The 18,874-nt window shown below is 36.8% G+C and overlaps 2 protein-coding genes across 2 annotated transcripts; both read left to right on the top strand.

Annotated features, from left to right (window-relative positions):
• sfrp2 (secreted frizzled-related protein 2) lies at positions 1-3,717 on the top strand. Its single transcript, XM_043241031.1, has 3 exons — positions 1-610; positions 714-794; positions 1,527-3,717. Exons 1-3 carry the CDS (start codon positions 118-120, stop codon positions 1,832-1,834), a joined length of 882 nt encoding a protein of 293 aa, XP_043096966.1. The 5' UTR covers positions 1-117; the 3' UTR covers positions 1,835-3,717.
• A 6,161-nt stretch (positions 3,718-9,878) lies between these two features.
• On the top strand, positions 9,879-18,158 carry arfip1 (ADP-ribosylation factor interacting protein 1 (arfaptin 1)). Its single transcript, XM_043243358.1, has 8 exons — positions 9,879-9,946; positions 10,898-11,003; positions 12,190-12,291; positions 13,199-13,311; positions 13,610-13,831; positions 15,192-15,349; positions 15,452-15,626; positions 16,255-18,158. Exons 2-8 carry the CDS (start codon positions 10,967-10,969, stop codon positions 16,408-16,410), a joined length of 963 nt encoding a protein of 320 aa, XP_043099293.1. The 5' UTR covers positions 9,879-9,946; positions 10,898-10,966; the 3' UTR covers positions 16,411-18,158.
• Positions 18,159-18,874: the final 716 nt, after the last annotated feature.

Raw genomic sequence — 18,874 nt, 5'->3', positions numbered from 1 at the left:
CGCCTTCCCTCGCTCCGCCCAGACTTTACTATGAGAACAGGTTGGCGCAGAAGAGACTTCAGTTATCCATAACTCCGCGTTAGACGTGCGTCCTGTCTCCGGTCAACCGAAACAACGATGCTCGCGTATCTGCTCCTGCTGGTTACGCTGTCCTTACCTGCGCGTCTAAATGCGCTTCATGGATTATACGCCTTCGATCAGCCCGAGCTCTTTCAGAAAAAGAGCAACTGCAAGCCCATACCTGGAAACCTGCTCCTGTGCCATGACATCGAGTACACGAACATGCGTCTGCCTAACCTCCTCGGACACGAAACCATGAACGAGGTTCTTCAACAGGCTTCCTCCTGGACACCTCTGGTGCAGAAACAGTGTCATCCGGACACCAAGAAGTTTCTCTGCTCTCTTTTTGCACCGGTGTGTCTGGATGATCTGGACGAGCCAATTCAGCCGTGCAGGTCGCTGTGTGAGAGCGTAAAGAGCGGCTGCGCTCCGGTGATGGCCGCGTATGGGTTCCCTTGGCCGGACATGCTGGACTGCGCTCGCTTCCCTCTGGATAATGACCTGTGCATACCACCTGCTGGCGCAGATGTAGCGCCAGTCACCAAGGAAGGTAGACTTTTTATTTATTTTATTTATTTTTTAACTTTTAAGTGCACGCGCAACCTTTATCGTTATGTTATCTGTTATGTTGATTTTTTTTTGTTGTTGCCCAGTTCCAAGAGTGTGTGATGCCTGCAAAGAAAAGCCTGAGAATGACAATGAAATTGTGGACAGCCTGTGCAAAAATGACTTTGGTAAGGCTTTGTTTTGTTTGCTTTAAACTTATGTAGCGGCTTACACTGCTTTACACTCTTAAAAATAAAGATCACTTATAACAAAAAAGAGCAATGCAGTCTAATGTCACTTAAAATAACCTTTAAAGGGGTCGCCCCCAAAAAATGAAGATCATTTACGTACCAACGTATTGTCCATAATTGGTCCGAAAACAGCACTGGAACCAACTGACTTTCTTTCTGTAGGAAAAAAAGAAGAATTTCATATGAATATGCATAAATACTGTTTCCGAACAACTTGAGCATAAGTAAATGATGATAGAAATGTTATTTTAAGGGCAACTTTCAGGTTTTGTTGTTGTTCTTGTTCTTTTGAAAACAGTCTGGTGTGTAACAGGTTACAGTGTAACATCGAGAAAAGCTGTAAGCTTCAAATAATCAAAACCTAAATCCTGTTTAAACCAGCCTAGGCTGGTTTGCTAGTGTAAACCAGTTTAGGATTATCCTGGCAGAGATGGCGTTTAACTGGTGTTTATCTTGTTGATTAAAGCCAACAAACCAGAATAACAAACCAGCTATGATTGGTTTATGTTCTTAAGGCATATAGAAATACAATTTAGTGAAAATGATCTGCAAAGAGGTGAGGAACATTTATTTTTAAGAGTATAGAGAAAGCCAAATTCTTCAGATTATTCGTATATATATAGTTTTTATATCCATTGTCCTCAAACTTCAACTGTGTTTTCATACCAGCTTTAAAGATCAAAGTTAAAGAGATCTCCTACATGAATGGCGACACCAAGATCATTCCAGAAACCAAGAGCAAGACTATCTACAAGCTGAATGGTGGTGCCACTGACCGTGACTTCAAGAAGATGGTGCTTTGGCTGAAAGACGGTTTTCAATGTCTGTGTGATGAAATAAATGACATCAATGCTGCTTATCTGGTGATGGGCCAGAAGATGGATGGAAATTTTGTCATCACGTCACTGAAGCGCTGGCAGAAGGGTCAGCGGGAGTTTAAGAGAATTTCTCGTAGTATTCGCAAGCTTCAGTGCTAGGATTGTCCGCTGATCAGAGCACTCTAACGGTCCTGAAAAGGAAGACCCGTAACCGTGACACCATATATAAATGAAAACCGTAATGTCCTTGACCTGGCCAGTCAGAGCTGAGGATTGGGGGGGTTGTCACTTGTAGCTGGCAAAAAAAACACCTATCCTAGATTACAACTTTACATTTTCCTCATACGTTTTGTCCATTTACAGTACCGGTTATTTTTACTATTTTACTAAAACTCATTCCTCTCCTCTGACATTTTTGACTACAGAGCCTCAAAACTGCAACAGAACAATTTTCTTGGAGAACATTTTATTTTTGATTTTTTTGCAATAAAATCTTCTAGCATAAAACGTATGAATGTGGAAACCCCTTTTAGTCCCTTAACGACTTCTGACATTATTGACAGTGTTAGCTAGTTTAAGTATCTCCCAAAAAATTTAATTCCAAATAAAACGTCTTTCGAACACAAATTTTGACATTTTTATGAAACGTGAGATTTCTGCCTCTCCGTTAAAAGTGAGAGACAATGAGGTTTGTTCTTGTACATCAAGCAAATGCAGTTGAGCTTCCTGTTTACACTTTTAGAAGATGCTTCATTAAACATAACTTCATTCTTGTGTGTCAAAGGAGAGTAGAAGTCAGATTTAAATCATGAATTGAAATTTTTAGCTGAATCACCCCTTTAACGCTATATTATACAACGTCATTTCAGAGGTTTCTGTGCTTTGTTTCAGGAGTTTGGTAAGAGTCCTTTTCTGTTTCTGAATCACAAGTGCCCTGTACACAAGGTAACGTTCAAATATAGTTGATTTACTGAGTCTTTGATGTGGAAGAATCCAGAAATGAACCCTATTGAATATCTATGTGACGATGTCTATTGCAAGTGAAAATCACATTTGCCATTGTATGCCATTTCAAATCAGACCCATTTATTAGAAAGGGGGATCGTGTATTTAGGACATATCTGCATGTTGAAATTTCAAGGAAGTAATTTCATTTCATAGTTCCTCTATCAAATATAGTGTTTTCTAGCAATGCATGGTCAATATGGACTTGAATCTGCCACAGTAAATACGTGAGAGTGCTTAAATGGCTTTTATCAGCGCAATGAGATAGCTGGCTCTATTCTCAGTGTTTAAAAATATCCCATGTGACGCTAGCCTGTGAAGTGTGGTCATATATGTTTATGTGAATATTTTAATTTCTCCCCAGATAACGATTAGTAGGCCAACAAATCGATGGTTTCTTTAGCCCAGGGTTTTTGTCTTCTTTCTACTTGAGCCTAAATACTGCACTGTTCCTGTATTATATTCTTTAAATCACAATCAGCAGTTTTTTTGGTTTTTCTTTCACGTGTCGGTTATATTAACGATGTTGTATGGATCTGTGTCTTGTTTGCTGTTTTCTTTCGTTTTGGCATATGAATATCCAGTGTTAAGTAAAGTCAAAACCACGGGTACATGCTTCTCTACGTGTGCACCACCGTTACAGTGATGTTGTCTTTTTGAGTTTTATCGTGCAGTTGGTTAGTAAAAATCATCTCAAGATGAAGTCCAAGCCTTTTTGATACTCTGTAAATAATCAAATGTTTATGCTTGTACATACATTTCATTTGTGCGTCACAGTAGCGATGTGTGTCATTTCATTAGTGTTAAATGCATTTATTTACACCCACCGCCATGTAATGTAATTTGATAAATGATGATTTGTATACATACGCAATACATAATAAGAGCAAATACATTTCAGAAGGAAATCATAGGATGTGTGTTTTTATTCCTAGAAAAATGTCTGCTTTTAACGATATGCATACAAAGACTGTTTAACTTTGGATGATATTATAGTTTTCTATTGCTAACGAACATTAAACAGACTTTCAGAAAGATGCAGGTATTTGTGGTCTTCAGTTCCCCCTAGTGGATGGCTATGAATATATATATAAAAAAAAATAAATATGCTTTTTCAGTGCTGAGACCAAATAAAATCTTTTTTAAAAAGCATTAGTGCTCAAACTAAACATTGCATTTTATCCGATAATGTTATATTAAAATGTAAAATGAAAATTTCACAATAACATGACAATGAAACTGAACCGTTGGCTGGTTTGGTGTTCTTTGGCTGTAAAAACATGCCATCAAGGCCTGAAACTGTTCATATGCGTACGTGAACTCAAAATAATATTACAAATCAAAAATAAGACAAATAGTACCAGTTTACCAAGATATCTACTGCGTTTTACAAGACATACACTGTGATTTTTATTTCATCATTTTTTTAGTTTTAGAAGGATTACTGAAAAGAGCAAACATCTAGTATATATATATATATATATATATATATATATATATATATATATATATATATATATATATATATATATATATATATATATATTGTCGTCGATCTAATCTTTATTCGTGATTTAACCTATTTTCATCAATTATTTACAATTTGCATATTTACCTTTAATTGAAATACTGCCTTTAAACTTGAACGAAAATGAAAAATGCTTCCTCGTCAACTTACTGAAACACAAGTTAAAGTTAAATATATAGACAAAAGCACGTAAAAAAAGACAACATAAAATTGTAAAACCAGACAGATATGAATAAATAGGCTGCTAATAATAGAAGACGACAGTGGGTTTGATGTATATGGTTGATTCTGTAGTTACAGTATGATGCTGTGTTATTGTTTGTCGATGTTTCATTGTTGGTTTGACCACTAGGAGACAGACATGCTGTGGCTCCGATATATCTACTGACACACACGTCCTCTTCCGGGTGTGTTTGAAAAGACTTTCACTGAGCTGTGGAGGGACTCGCTGTGTGTCGAATGATACGTACAGCAGCTCAAACTCAACCCAAGACCGTTTTTATGAAAAGATCCGTGCGACAGGAAAGAGAACAGTTGTAATCTGCGTGCAGGTGAGTGTCGCTGAACGATCAACTGTTGCTTCGCTGTTCATGTATGTGTGATGGCAGGCATGATGGCTTCGGCGTGCAGGGTCGATCCTCTGCCTCCCCTGCCGCTGGGAAAAGTGAGGAAAGGAAATTCAGCCGGGCTGGCAGGCAGAACGACGGACTGCCAGACGAACTGTTTATTCTGTTCGGATCGTTTCACACCTACTTAGACGAGGAAAAGAGTATTGGCAAAAAACCTGAATGTCACCCACTCGTAATTTTGGTATCAGTTGCGTTCATGGTTAACGAAGGTCGCATCGCTGATACAAAAGCGGCGTAGAGCGTGAAATTGCAGCTTTACTGCGTCTTGCAACGCATAACTCGAGCGAAGCGCTTCAGGCGGAGGAAGTAACTCAATCGCAACTTTGTGACGTGCGGGTGCAACAATGAGGCAACGCTGGAGATTGAATTCCAGGAAGGAATAAGACAATTCATGAACACAACTTTTTTTAAATAAAGCCGACGATTTTTTTAATATACACTTTGTATTGCTCTGGGGTTGTACGTGTTGTTCCGTTGCTTAACAGTGAAAAGTAAAAAAAAAAAAAAAATCCGTTTACGTGTCCATGACGCGAAATTACGAATCCTACTATGGGTAAGGGTTAGTTCATGAATATTAATTAGGTCATGTGACCTTAGTGAACCGTTCGTGTGCGAAGCCTTGACCGTAGTAGGTTTCATAATTTTATTGTCCATTACTTTTTTTTGAAAAGTTAACTTCTTCCTGCGTTTGTCAACTGTCCCTCGTTTTATTAAAACTAAATATGCTTAATCCGTAAACTTTATTAATATTTTATTCCACTTATTGACCGAATGACTAAAGTATCACAGTTTTACTCGCACGTAAACGTTTCCTTGTACAACAGTCTTCAAAACTAGGACACATTTTCATTACATGCAATAAACGTATCTTATTTGACATAGTGTAAATGTTACTGATGTGCCAACATAATAAAAAAAATGGAGTTGTCTTTGACATTGAAATGATAATTTTTGGTATTGTCATTTGCTCTTTATGAAAATGTGTAGAACTCAATAATTAAATGACATATGGGTGTTGGTTTGTAAAACCTATCACAGTGTGTAACTGGAGCTTTATTATACAAACCTATAATCCCAGTTTCTAGGTTAACTAACCTCTTACTGATACATGAGCATCATGGGAGAGTCTCTGTATGCCAAGACATAGTTACATAGACATAGAAGACATAGATTTCATTAAACAGCATTGTAGCTTGTCACAAAAGAGTTTTACTAATTCTTCTCCTATGAGTTTAGCTTGCTTCATAAGTAACTATTTTTTTATTTATTCATGAGCATTTTTAATTTGTGTAGGTAGTGTAGACTGATTCAATGAACTGAAGCATTTATTTCCTGTATAGGCCTGAATTTGTACTCCTTTCTGTAAAGGAATGCAGGATGCCGTCTAAAGTTTATAAGTTACACTGTTTATGAGTTTCTGTAGGAAACAGAATTCTAAAACTAACATTCGGTCAGAAAGAATCTGCCTGTGCTGATTTACTAACCCATTTTTTTTTTTTTTTTTTTTTGCAAGCTCTTTCATTCAAATTTTCAGCTGTCGTTTGTTCATCGGTTTCTGGGTATGAACTTGAAACAGTTAAAGGTCTTTGGTACCGTGATTATAAGATGTTTTTCCGTGATGTACAGCCTGAGACCCGAATCCCTTCCCAGAAACTTTAGCCTTAACTGAATTGCATAAACAACATTTGAATTCAGCACAAGGCGGCAGGAATGTCGGTCAGTCGCTCACATGTATGTTTACTTTCAGGAATGTCAGAAGCTAGTTTTGATTCTGGGAAGAATGCCTCCCAGGATAATCAATCGGACCCTAATGAACAGGGCCCTCAAAATACTGCTGACTCTGTGAGTCGATCAGAGGCCAGAAAAAACAGCCTGGATGAAGCGCACATGACTGAAATTGACATCAGTGAGGACGAGGAAGTTGGAAACCACAATTATGCTCACAGTGAGGATGAGGAAGATGGTGATGAAGATGAGGATTCTGAGGCCCAAAGTAAAACTAGTGGAATTATTGGGGATAATGCTGATTCTGAAACAACAAGCGGTGTGGCAGCAGAAGCTAATGTGAAGGTGACAATAACGACATCGTGAGACCTGTAGCTTGGCTTTTCTTGATCTCGCTTACACGTGTTGCTCTAATTTCAGCTGGGGTTTTTTCTGATTTTTATTTTAGAATCTGAATCAGCCGTAATCTGTGACTTTTTAAAAGAGCTAGACCTCTACCTGAATGCTTCAGCATGATTAGACACACATCTTTTATTCTGTGTTTTTCTGAGGTGTCTTTTTTGGTTTTTAAGGTGACGGTGCATCTCTTTAGCATATTCTGGTAGGTTTTGCTTGGCTGTTGCTGTTATTACTGCATTTAAATAATTTACTTTTTTGCGCTCTTTGGTTTTCTGTCTGGTCATTGCTGGTTATACATTACACACTTTTTGTATATAATTGCATTATATATTTTTGTTTCAACATATAGTATAGTATAAATAACAATTTATTGGTCATCAGCCATAACATTTAAAAAGAAACCATCTCTAATTACTTATGAATAATTGTCTCAAAGTATACAGATAATTAGTTTGACCAGTATGTAATTTGATTTGCTGCAACATGTCACAATTTTTTAGTTGTTTTTTTAAGTTATTTTTTCCACTCTACTCATATGGGTCAAGAACTATATGTATACCAATAATTAAAAATAATGCACTTGTATTCACTTTTGTGCTGCACATTCATCTACAGCATTAGCATGTTTCAAATTGTTCTACAGCCTGTCCTGATAAGGAAGTGGTTGCTTGATGCTTTATCTGGTTAAAAGTCTTTTTTTCTGTTCTTCTGATAGCGGAGAGGTTTGTTTAAGAAACCTGCGTCTTTGGGCATTTATTAGATTCACGAGCACAGCTCCTCAGAATGTCAGATTAGATTGCAGCTGTGTTGGTCTCTTTGTTAATGTCTCTAAGCAACTGAACTCTAGGGATCTCCTCTGCAGGGCTTGACTGAGGCACTGTTCATCAATGCCCCTTTAATCATCAAATCTGGTGGTGACAGACTGTGAAGCGTTTGGAAGTTGGCTTTTAGAGTTGTGCCTGCAGAAAGATAAACCTGACCGTCATTGGAGGACAAACAAACTCGCTTAAAACCGATTGCGATGCCAGATCTTTCTAGATTTGAATCGTTCATAAGAGTAACCAGTAAGCATCACAGTTGTCATTTGATTCATTTGAGTCGCTGACCTTCTGGCATGGTGGCATCAGGTGGCTTTGAAAGATTCATGTGCTGTTATTGGACACTGTGAGCTGTTTTCACCGGCCAGACAAACAAGCAGCTTCAAATCACTGAGCCGCTCAGAACACAAACCTAAATAGCCTTTTTTTTTAGTGGTTACATATTAAGCCTAATGCAAGGGCACCAAAAAGTCATACCACTTTAAAATAAGGAATTTTTCTTAAATTGCAACCTGAAACCAAATAGTGACAAAAGACTTCTTGTGTCTTGCTTTTACTGAAGTAGGCACTTTTGGATATATTGATGGTATAGATTTGTACTAGGGAGGTAAATCTATAATACAGCCATTATATATTCAGAAATCAATTTATGAATGCTCATTTCCATTTTTTTCATTTACTTCTGCTGTTGTGTTGCAAACTATTACATTTATTTGTTTTTTTTTTTTAAATATAATATAGGAGCAAAATAGAAGCTATTACCTGTCATCGACCATAAATAAAAAAGAAATAGTTGCCAACTTATATGTAATTATTTGTGTGTCAGTAAACAACTGTTCGATTCTCTGAATATAACAGTAATAGCAGAAACCTACCAGTCAGGTGTACTCTACCTCACGTCAGTATGTAAAATATGCAAATATCATACTGTTTTGTAAGTATAACCATAAAACCGAATTAGACCATACAGGCCCATCCTTTTAAGCACATGCCTTCTTTTCAAAACGGCGCAGGAAGTAAATGTGTCCACTCTCACTCCTGCATCTGGCTCCGTCTTCATTTGGTGGCTACGGTTTGACTGGCCAGTTTTTTTTCTCCATCTCAAACATTTTTCTCGTCTTTTTGAGAAACATTAAATGTAAATTAAAATCTCAACTTTGTTTCATTTAAACCACCTTTGGACTTTGAGCATTTTATTGGCGTGTTTAAAGCCTGTCCACAAAGCTCATCAGCAATCTCCTTAACCCTTTGGCACTCAACCTTCTAATGCAGCTCTATCTTGTTAGTGACTTTTCACGTGCCATCCCTCACATTCTACTCTTGTCATTGAATAAAAGTTTAGAAGTGAGGAAAAAATCATTTTTTTCTAGCGAGTCCAAATACTGCTATTTATTTAGTTTTATTTTAATTTGGGTTGTCTTTAAAGGGAGGTAGGACCTGAATTGTCAGGGTTGTCCTTGGATGTCCGCTTAGCTTTTTCTTAAGTCCACCATCCGTCACATTGTATCGCTTAAAGGATTATTGATGAACTTGTGGTCATCACTTATTTCTTTGTGATTTCTACATAGACAAACTAAGAAAAAGATCAGTATTTCTTTTACTTATAATACAAATTTATATCGAAATTGGTGATTATTATTATTATCATTATTACAAGTCATTTTTCAGATTTCTTTGCCTTTTTTATTAATTGAATGACAGAAAAAGAGTCTGAGTCAGAGAAGGTGTGGTTTTGGAAGGAAACGCATCAAACAGCAGCAGACACGATCAGTTGAATTATTTTCTCTATGCATTTTCTTTGCCTGTGGTGCTGCATTAAAAACCTCACAAGTCTTAACATGCTACGGGTGTGCAAAGCTTTCTGGTGGTGGTAGCGTCTAAAGTCTCAGCTTGACAGCTTTAACAAAGATATTTTCCTAGTTATTGATAGTGTGTGTGTGTGTGTGTGTGTGTGTGTGTGTGTGTGTGTGTGTGTGTGTGTGTGTGTGTGTGTGTGTGTGTGTGTGTGTGTGTGTGTGTGTGTGTGTGACACAAGTCACGAGTGTGTGTTTCACAGGTGGACATCCTATGGCAGAGAAAGGCCCATCAGCACCAGCCACTGTTTCTCAAATCTCTTGCCACCAGAAACGGAGAAGCAGACACAAGTCACGAGGAAGTGTTTCACAGGGTAAGACATCCTACATAGAACAAACCACCCATCATGCACCAGTACCACTGTTTCTAAAGTGCTCTTGCCCTGAATCGAAAGGCAACGAACAATGGTGCCATTGGAACACAGAATATTGGTGAATGTTTCCAAATTGCTGTGTACAATCATATAAGTGTCCATGTGTCTCATGACATTTGTTATGTTCCTAATTATCTAAAATATTTCACAGACTACTGTATTATTCGTCTAACAGCTCTCTCTCTCTCTCTCTCTCACTCTCTCTCTCTCTCTCTCTCTCTCTCTCTCTCTCTCTCTCTCTCTCTCTGTCTCTCTCTCTCTCTCTCTCTCTCTCTCTCTCTCTCTCTCTCTCTCTCTCTCTCTCTCTCTCTCTCTCTCTCTCTCTCTCTCTCTCTCTCTCTCTCTCTCTCTCTCTCTCTCTCTCTCTCTCTCTCTCTCTCTCTCTCTCTCTCTCTCTCTCTCTCTCTCTCTCTCTCTCTCTCTCTCTCTCTCTCTCTCTCTCTCTCTCTCTCTCTCTCTCTCTCTCTCTCTCTCTTTATTTGGGGATGCCAATCGTAAGACAGACGACCAATCATGAATTAATTAGTGCTTGCTGCATTAAATATTCATGAACCTTGTACAGTCACAGAAACTTTCACACACATGCACACACACTGTATTTAGTTTCAGTGTCTGAGGGGAAAAAACATTTTGTAGTGTTTTTATACACACGTACATTATTTGACAGAGCGGAGTTACTTGGCCACATTTTCATAGATAATATACTTTAACCCTGCGATTACAGAGTTCAGACGGTTTTAAAAAGTGAAAACTTGTTATTTGAACAAATGATCCTGTTTTAAACTGAATAATTAACAGCTTAAACTAAGAGAACATCATATTGCAATTTATACATCTTGAATGTCATTCATTTTCATTCTTGTTTCTTGTTCTCTCTGTTTTTCTTTCAAGGACGTGCCACATAATGTCTCTTCTGGACCAAACACATCACACTCCCACAATTCACCTGAAAACTATGCAATGAATGAGGGAGTGGTCCAAGTGGGGCCATATACAGGTACAACACTAAGCATGCATTGAACCTGAATATAATTAGCCTTTGTCCTTCACACAAACGCAGACAATGACCCTGCATACTACAGTTAACACACAAACGATTGCGCTTGCATACGGTTACATGCAGATTTGCAATTTGCTCAGAGACAATGGCAGAATGTCATTTTAAAAACACTGTCATTTATTGTAATATATGAGAAGAAGACTAGGGTTTTTTTAGGGTTTAGCAGACTACAGCAGTAGAATGGCTCACTGTCTAATTCATCTAATGTGAACCCACTTTTGTTTGTTTGTGTTTCTCTATGAGTGTGTTGTGGAGAGAGGGAGAATTTGAATTTGAAAAGAAAGGTGTTCCTGTCTCATTACAGAGTCGTCTGTGATCTTTTTTTTTTTTTTTTTTTTTTTTTTTTTTTTTTTTTTTATACATCTGCTTCCCCTTTCATTATTTCATCCTCGTCTACTGCATGAATTAATTAGGACGGAAACATGGCAACCTGTCATTAGTTGGGTGTAATTGCTGACCACTCTTTTTATAATGCCTCTATATTTCCCTTGTCACTTGTTAGCTCAGGAGACTATGGAGTCTACTTCACCAGTTCGCTGCAGCAAACCTACTGCCAATGAAACTGATATGAAACCTTTTTTTTTATGTTAACACACACATTTAAGACTTGTGCATGTAAACAAGCTGTATAATAATTAGAACCCGGACATATGTTGAATATGTTTCATTAAAAGTGCGGTAATATCATAACATATTAATAAAATAAAATATTTTTTTCAGGATACTACCATAAACTGATGGACAGACAGTATATATATATATATATATATATATATATATATATATATATATATATATATATATATATATATATATATATATATATATATGTACAGTACAGTCGCTTTAAATAATTTAATGTATCCTTCCTGAATAAAAGGAATAATTGTTTTAAAGTCTCACTGGCTCCAAACTTTTGAATGGTAGTGTAACCACAGTCTGATTGAATTGTTTTTGCATTAAATGCTTTTCATACTTCATGTGTCAAGCAACCAATTGATTTTTTTTGTGTGTATTTTGTATTTATTTTGATGGATGGATGCTTCCTCTGTGGCAGTAGTTTACAGAAATAATACCAGGTCCGTTGTATAAAACATCAAAATTCATCACTGACCGTTTTTAGGGTCGCCATCTCAAGCCACCACACCTAAAGTTGCCCCCAGTCCTGCAGCAGCCAGCCGGCTAGCTCGCAGCATCAGTGATAGTCAGGTGGAGACACAGAGAGGTACCACATACCGTAACAGATGACGTCCCGCATGGACCTGCACTCCTTCATCTCTTCCTTACTAACGCTGCACTGTCGGTTTCAGGCTGAACCATCATAAAGACACGTTTTTTTTCTAGTAGATTCCAGTGATGTCTCTTAAAATCTTCAACAGATGGACATCACTTTCCACTTTTGGGTAGTTGTAGTGCATTAGATTGGTAGGTTGTAACTTTATGATGGTGTTCTGTGAAATTTCACCACCTCCAGGCCTGTTTTCTTCCTCCTTGTTGCTTCTCTCTTTAATGTCTTTAGAGTTGGGGCTTATTTAATTCATCTTGGCTGACCACCCTGTAACCTTTTGCCTTCCTGACTGATCGCAAAAGACAAAGATTTAGATTTATCAATAACTTCCACTTTTTCCCTCACAGGATTGCAATCATGCAAAACAACACACTGCTTATGTTGTTTCCCACTGTTTCTGCCGCCGCCTGATGTTTTAAATGAGAAAAGCTTCCATTTAGTCTAGAGTTACTCCTGTACACGTTTTAGTATTATTTTAGCATATTCGTTTATTTTTATCTATCGAATTAGCTTAAATTTGATCAGTTTTGTTGGTCTCAATATTTTTCTCTATTGTACTGATAGTATGTCAATTTAGAACGTCTTCCAATTACTTTAAAGCTACGTGCCTAACAGTTTAGGTTTCTTCTTATATTTTTTTTCAGTTAACAAAAATGTTTCTCGATGGTTTTCGTTAATGACTACAAAACTTCTTTAATAAGTAGAAACGGATGTGATTTGTCAGACGTAATTATCTGATGTTAATATTGGAAGTTCCTCTATTGATTTAGGCAATTAGGATAATTGTATCATATAAAATGAGTCTCAATATTGCGTCAGTTAACAGCTGTCATCCTGTCACCAGGTGCTTTGAGAGAGCAGCAGATGGGAGGAGCGGTGGTCCTTGCTGATGATATAAAGAGTCCTGCCATAGAGAAACTGGAGCTGATGAGGAAGTGGAGCATCAACACTTACAAAGTGAGTAACAGTTGTGTTCATTAAAAAATAAGGTCTCAAGCATCCGTGTCTCACAAAGGTCTGGGTTTGAGGGGCTTGAAACGGAACAAAGAAGAAAGCTTCGTGGTGTAGTCTGGTTGGGACATTTCTCAGTAATGATACCTTTGATCAATTTTCCCCAAAATTTCATATGTTCTCTGTATTATTGCTAGCAATATAAGAGACTGGGTTCTATGTACCTTTGTGGCCGTCTCGATCTTTTGTGACCTATTTTTCTTATTTTCTTGCCCGTTTTTGTATGTTGTACTCCCCTCCACAGTGCACTAAGCAGATTCTGTCAGAGAAGTTAGGCCGTGGATCCCGTACAGTTGATCTGGAGCTGGAGGCGCAGATCGAGGTTCTCCGTGACAACAAACGAAAGTATGAGCATGTTATCAAGCTGGCGCAGACACTTTGCGCTCAGCTAGCGCAGATGCTGCAGACGCAGAGACAGCTGGGAGACGCGTTTGCTGACCTTAGTCTCAAGACGCCTGAGCTACATGTAAGTGCTCCTGATTTTATAGCGTGTATTTAACATGGATGTTAAGTGTCTTATATGCATATTTCCCCACGGTTATTTTTGTTCTTAAAATTTGATGTACAGCACATTTCAGTGTTCAGTGACGCTCTTCACACTTTACATATTTAAGTGGCAAAATTACACTGTTTAAAATAAACATCAGTCCACACTTTCTGGTTGTCAAGCTTGGTCCATGTGCTTACTGATAGACGATTATCCAGAAGGATAACTAACCATAGTAATAGATTTTCTCAAGAAAGAAAATGTCTCCTTACTATTGTTGTTCTGCAGAGAACCCTCTTATTTGGTTCATTACTATAATATTAAATGTTCAATTTATAATCATATCATAAAAATTTGAATATGTGTGTACAACTTTGTTGCACACATCAGTCTTCGTAGATTAATGCCAAATTATTGTAATGATGTATATTTTTTTTTACTTTCTTATTTCATTAGTCACACAAATGTTTTTATGGCCAGCAGTGTTGTTTTTGTTTAGATTTTTATTTATTTATTTTTTTAATCAACAATGGTTATCGTCTTTTTTGTTTCTACATTTAGTTAGGCTCTGACTAGTTAGCTGTTTGAATAAGACCACCTCAGAGTTCCCGGTTTCCCCTGGTAGGGTAGTAGCTTTGACAAAGTAAAAAGGATGTTGTTACTAAAGTTTTATGAAGACCCTAATGAATCATATCAAGCTCTGGCAAAAAAAAAAATGGGCATCCGATGTCCTTTCTGTGAACACCTGCATGGACAGAGAAAGTCACTTCAGACAGTGCACCAGTAGACAAAATTATTTATTTTTAATCATGAATATTTTTAATAACACTTATTATTAAAGTTACTTTATGTGAAGATTGTTTTTAGGTTACTCAAATTAAAATGTGTTCTTTTTCAAAGCCTGTTAAATGTTAAAAATAATGGCTTTCGGTTATAATATATATTATAATAGCCGAAAGTTGTATAAAATAAATGCAGTAATACGGTAACATTTCACTCTAAACCAGTAAAAATGCTTTTGAAAAGACTGCGTGGCGTATATAACATTTCAGCTGTTTTAGTTATAACTTCCATACAGTATCACTTATTCATGGACTGTTTTGGATACACTTTGTTATTGATGTTTCAAGAATCACCATTAATACTAAATACTTTACAACTGGACTGTAACCAGAAAGTGAACTGGTCTCTTGGGGAGGAACGTTTCGTTTTAATTCATTTGTATTCAGAGAGGGTGAAATCTCAATGCTTTGCTACCTAGCTGTTTCTGAAGAATTCATGTCTGTGTGTTATTTTAGTTGAATCAAATATGTAAACTCTACTTATTTATGTGTTTTAGGAGGAATTTGGCTACAATGCTGAGACCCAAAAACTAGTGGCAAAAAATGGAGAAACTCTGTTGGGAGCTATCAACTTCTTTATCGCCAACGTTAAAACTCTAGTAGATAAAACTATAGAAGACACCTTGATCAACATTAAGCAATACGAAGCAGCAAGGTCTGAAATCTGAATGCATCTTCGCAAACTATTGTATTACTCTTCTATTAATGTATTGAGCAAAACCGTTCTCGTTGCCTAACGTTTGTGCTCTTTTGGTAGGATTGAGTATGACGCGTATCGCACAGATTTAGAGGAGCTCAATCTGGGTCCCCGGGACGCCAACACGCTCCCCAAGATCGAGCTGTCACAGCAACAGTTCCAGATCCACCGCGAGAAATATGAAAAGATGCGTAATGATGTCTCGGTTAAACTCAAGTTTCTGGAGGAAAACAAGGTAGGTGAATGTATCTTTTATTCTTGCATGATAAAATTCATCTTAATTGAGTTGATATGTTGATATTTGGTATGATACACTGTATCACACAAATGAAGTATAAGTTTAATGTGAATTGCCATTTAAGGAGCAAACATAATCACTGAATTAATGCTACTGTTAACTGGTTATATACTGGTTAACAGGTTGTATGGGTTATTCCGTGCTTCTAGTGCTCATTTTAGCTCTTACGCTCTGAAATGTGGTGCAGGTGTTTCTTCAATATTTAAAAAAAAATATTCATTTGCTTCACCTCTGAAACAACTTTCTGTCTGATCCTAACCCAACTCTTTTGGTTTTCGACATTATCACATTACAGAAGCAAAGATGTTGCAAATGCCCTTTCAAGTTGATTAAGCTTAAACCGATTGAGACATACTTACTGTTCAGATGTTGCACTTATTATTAAAGTTTTTCCACTTAGTTTGCACTTTACCCTTTTTTGTCTGGGTGCACCTTCTAAATATAAAAAATGCCATGCTTGACATGCCCAATTGCAAAAGAAAAAAAAGTGTTGTTGTTTTTTTTATATACTGCTGAGTTATTATTTATGTCCTCAGGGTGTGAGTTTTCATTTCCTTTTCGTTAGGTGAAGGTTTTACACAACCAGCTGATTCTCTTCCACAACGCCATCGCAGCGTACTTCGCCGGCAACCAACAGCAGCTGGAACAGACCCTTAAACAGTTCCACATCAAGCTAAAGTTACCAGGAGGAGAAACCCCGTCTTGGCTGGAGGAGCACTGATTGAATCGGATCCACTCCAAACGGAAACCAAATCCATAAAGCAAAAATGTCTCTCTATCACTCCTTTCCCTTTAAGTTTCAGGACACTAAAACCTGTCAAAAAACGCATGACAGGAAACCGTTTTGATAAAAGAGAAATATTTAGCTCCTCTCTTTGTCCTTGCCGTGTCTGACTTTACACTTGAAGTTTAGTTTTTAAATAAATGCTTTTTCTTTTGTCTGAGAGTTTGCACGCTCTTGCGCAACAAAACAATCTTGTTGTTTTTGAATCAAGTTACCAGCACTTTAACGGTAGACGAAATACAGACAAATAAACAGGAAGCAGGAAGAAATGAGGGGCCTTATGAATGTCCTGAAGACTTTTAAAGTAGTTTAAAAATACAAATTAAAAAAGATTACTCCAATTAAAATGGTCTACTATTGGACTAAAAAGCAGTCTACTTAAAATCTTTTTCTAGACTTCACTGGTGTCAACTTCTCCGAACCTCTTTTTATGTAACTGCACTGTTATATTCTTATCAAATATATTTACAAAAATGTCTATACCGCCACCTTAAAGGGCATATTGATCTGAAAGGTTGGATATTTTATTTCAAACTTTGAAGTTTTGTTATGCTGCAGTTGCTGTCACGAAAAGGGCAGTATAATCAAGTTATAAACTCAATTTCTGGCTTTTTTGCTATACATTTTTAAAGACGACCTTTTATAGATCCCGTTGAAAGGGGATGGGGCTTCATTTCTGACTTGATGTGCCTTGCTCTTTGTCAATCAACAATTTGAATCATTTTTAGTGTTGCCAGGAGATACTTTCATGACCACAGAATGGACCAATAAACACACAATTGCTGTCTGGGATAATCACACAATGCATATATACCAGCAACTTGAAATTAATAATCTGTTTTTTGTATTTTTTTTTTTTCATTTGTATATTTTTTTAAACATCCTTACTTTCATTCCATTTCTTCAATAACTAAGTCAGGAAACTATTTTGTGTAAACCAAATTAATTTGGCATGAAATATCATGTCGGCTGCCTCAGCTGTTTATATTGGTTTGGGTTGTATGGTTTTTCTCTGTGTATCTCTGTATTCTTTATTTCTTTTTTCAATTTAATGATTTATTTATTTTTTTTTTTGAACATGTCAGAGGACTAAACCAATCTAAATCATTCCCCTTGTAACTCTTCAACTAAGTGTAACATCAAATTTGATTAACCTGGTACCAATCAGAAGATGGAATATCACACCAACCTGGAAAAAGCTTTAGATTTGGGCATTTAAAAGAAGAAAAGCTTCTACCATTGCAATATATACACGAGTGGATACTATGTCAAAAGAAAATGAATGTAGAATAAATAATATAAAAATACGGATGCCAAATGGAATGTTAGGTTTTTTCTTAAATACAGAATACTGCAGTTGTATTCTTGGAGACGTCCGCCGTCTCGCCTCTTTTCATCTGATGTACAATAACTACCTTTAGTTTCTGTGTGACTTTTCAGTTCTGTTTTAGCAGCAGACAGACAGACAGACACCAATGTACAGTAAATGTGTGAGAACTGACTGACATGCATAGTCACATCTATATATATATTTGTAAAATCTTGTATTTTACTTTGGGTATAAAATAACTTTGCCGTGTGCTGCTCTTTTTTTGTTGTTGTTGGTAAACGATGGATCAGGTGTTTAAGGGCAGACAAGATCTTGAATGTTGAATCATGGGAGAAAATAAACTTTACATTCTTAAGTCTCGCGTATAACTTTTTTATGAAAAAGTATTAAATACTTTCATTGCTGAGTATTTGTGCATAAGTATAAACCTTTTCTGGTTCCTGGTGTAATTAAAACCTCGTGGCGTTGTTTCAGTTGCCAGGATCTTTTATATCTTTCTTCTAAAGTTCCTACAGAGGGCGCTGTTGCCTTTCTTTCTTCTAGTTCACTTAGTGTTTTATTCTGTTATTACATAATCATTGAGTGGCTCTTTAGTTTTTGGAATACAAAGTCACAATTTGCCCAAGAACACATTTACAGACCCTTGTATTTGAACTGATATGTACCTACATTGCTACTGTTGTAATGCAAATGAACTAAAAATATGACTAGTTTTCTGGGCTCCCTAGAAAGTTTATCAATGTCTTCTAGTAGTCCTAGTATGCTTTTAAAGCTCATTTTAGTCGTTATTTAATGATGACGCTGTGAATGTGTAGATGGATTTTAAGTGAGGGAATTTTTTTTTTTTCTTTTGCTAGGCCTCATATAACCTGTCAAAGACTTTATGTAACTGGTCTGAGTACAGTGTGTCCAACAGTACACATGAGAATTAATCCTCATAGGGCTTCTCATCTCTGCATGACACAGCATTTTACATGTTATTTATTATTATATATTTTTAATTAACTACAAAACATTTGATAAGCTATATTCCGTATGTCTGTGCCTTGCAGAATTAAATTTCTTCCCACA

Source organism: Puntigrus tetrazona, chromosome 1 (genome assembly GCF_018831695.1).
Source record: "Puntigrus tetrazona isolate hp1 chromosome 1, ASM1883169v1, whole genome shotgun sequence".
Classification (NCBI taxonomy): domain Eukaryota; kingdom Metazoa; phylum Chordata; class Actinopteri; order Cypriniformes; family Cyprinidae; genus Puntigrus; species Puntigrus tetrazona.
The sequence above is the reverse complement of the archived record's forward strand: the minus strand, read 5'-3'. Positions and strand labels throughout refer to the sequence as shown.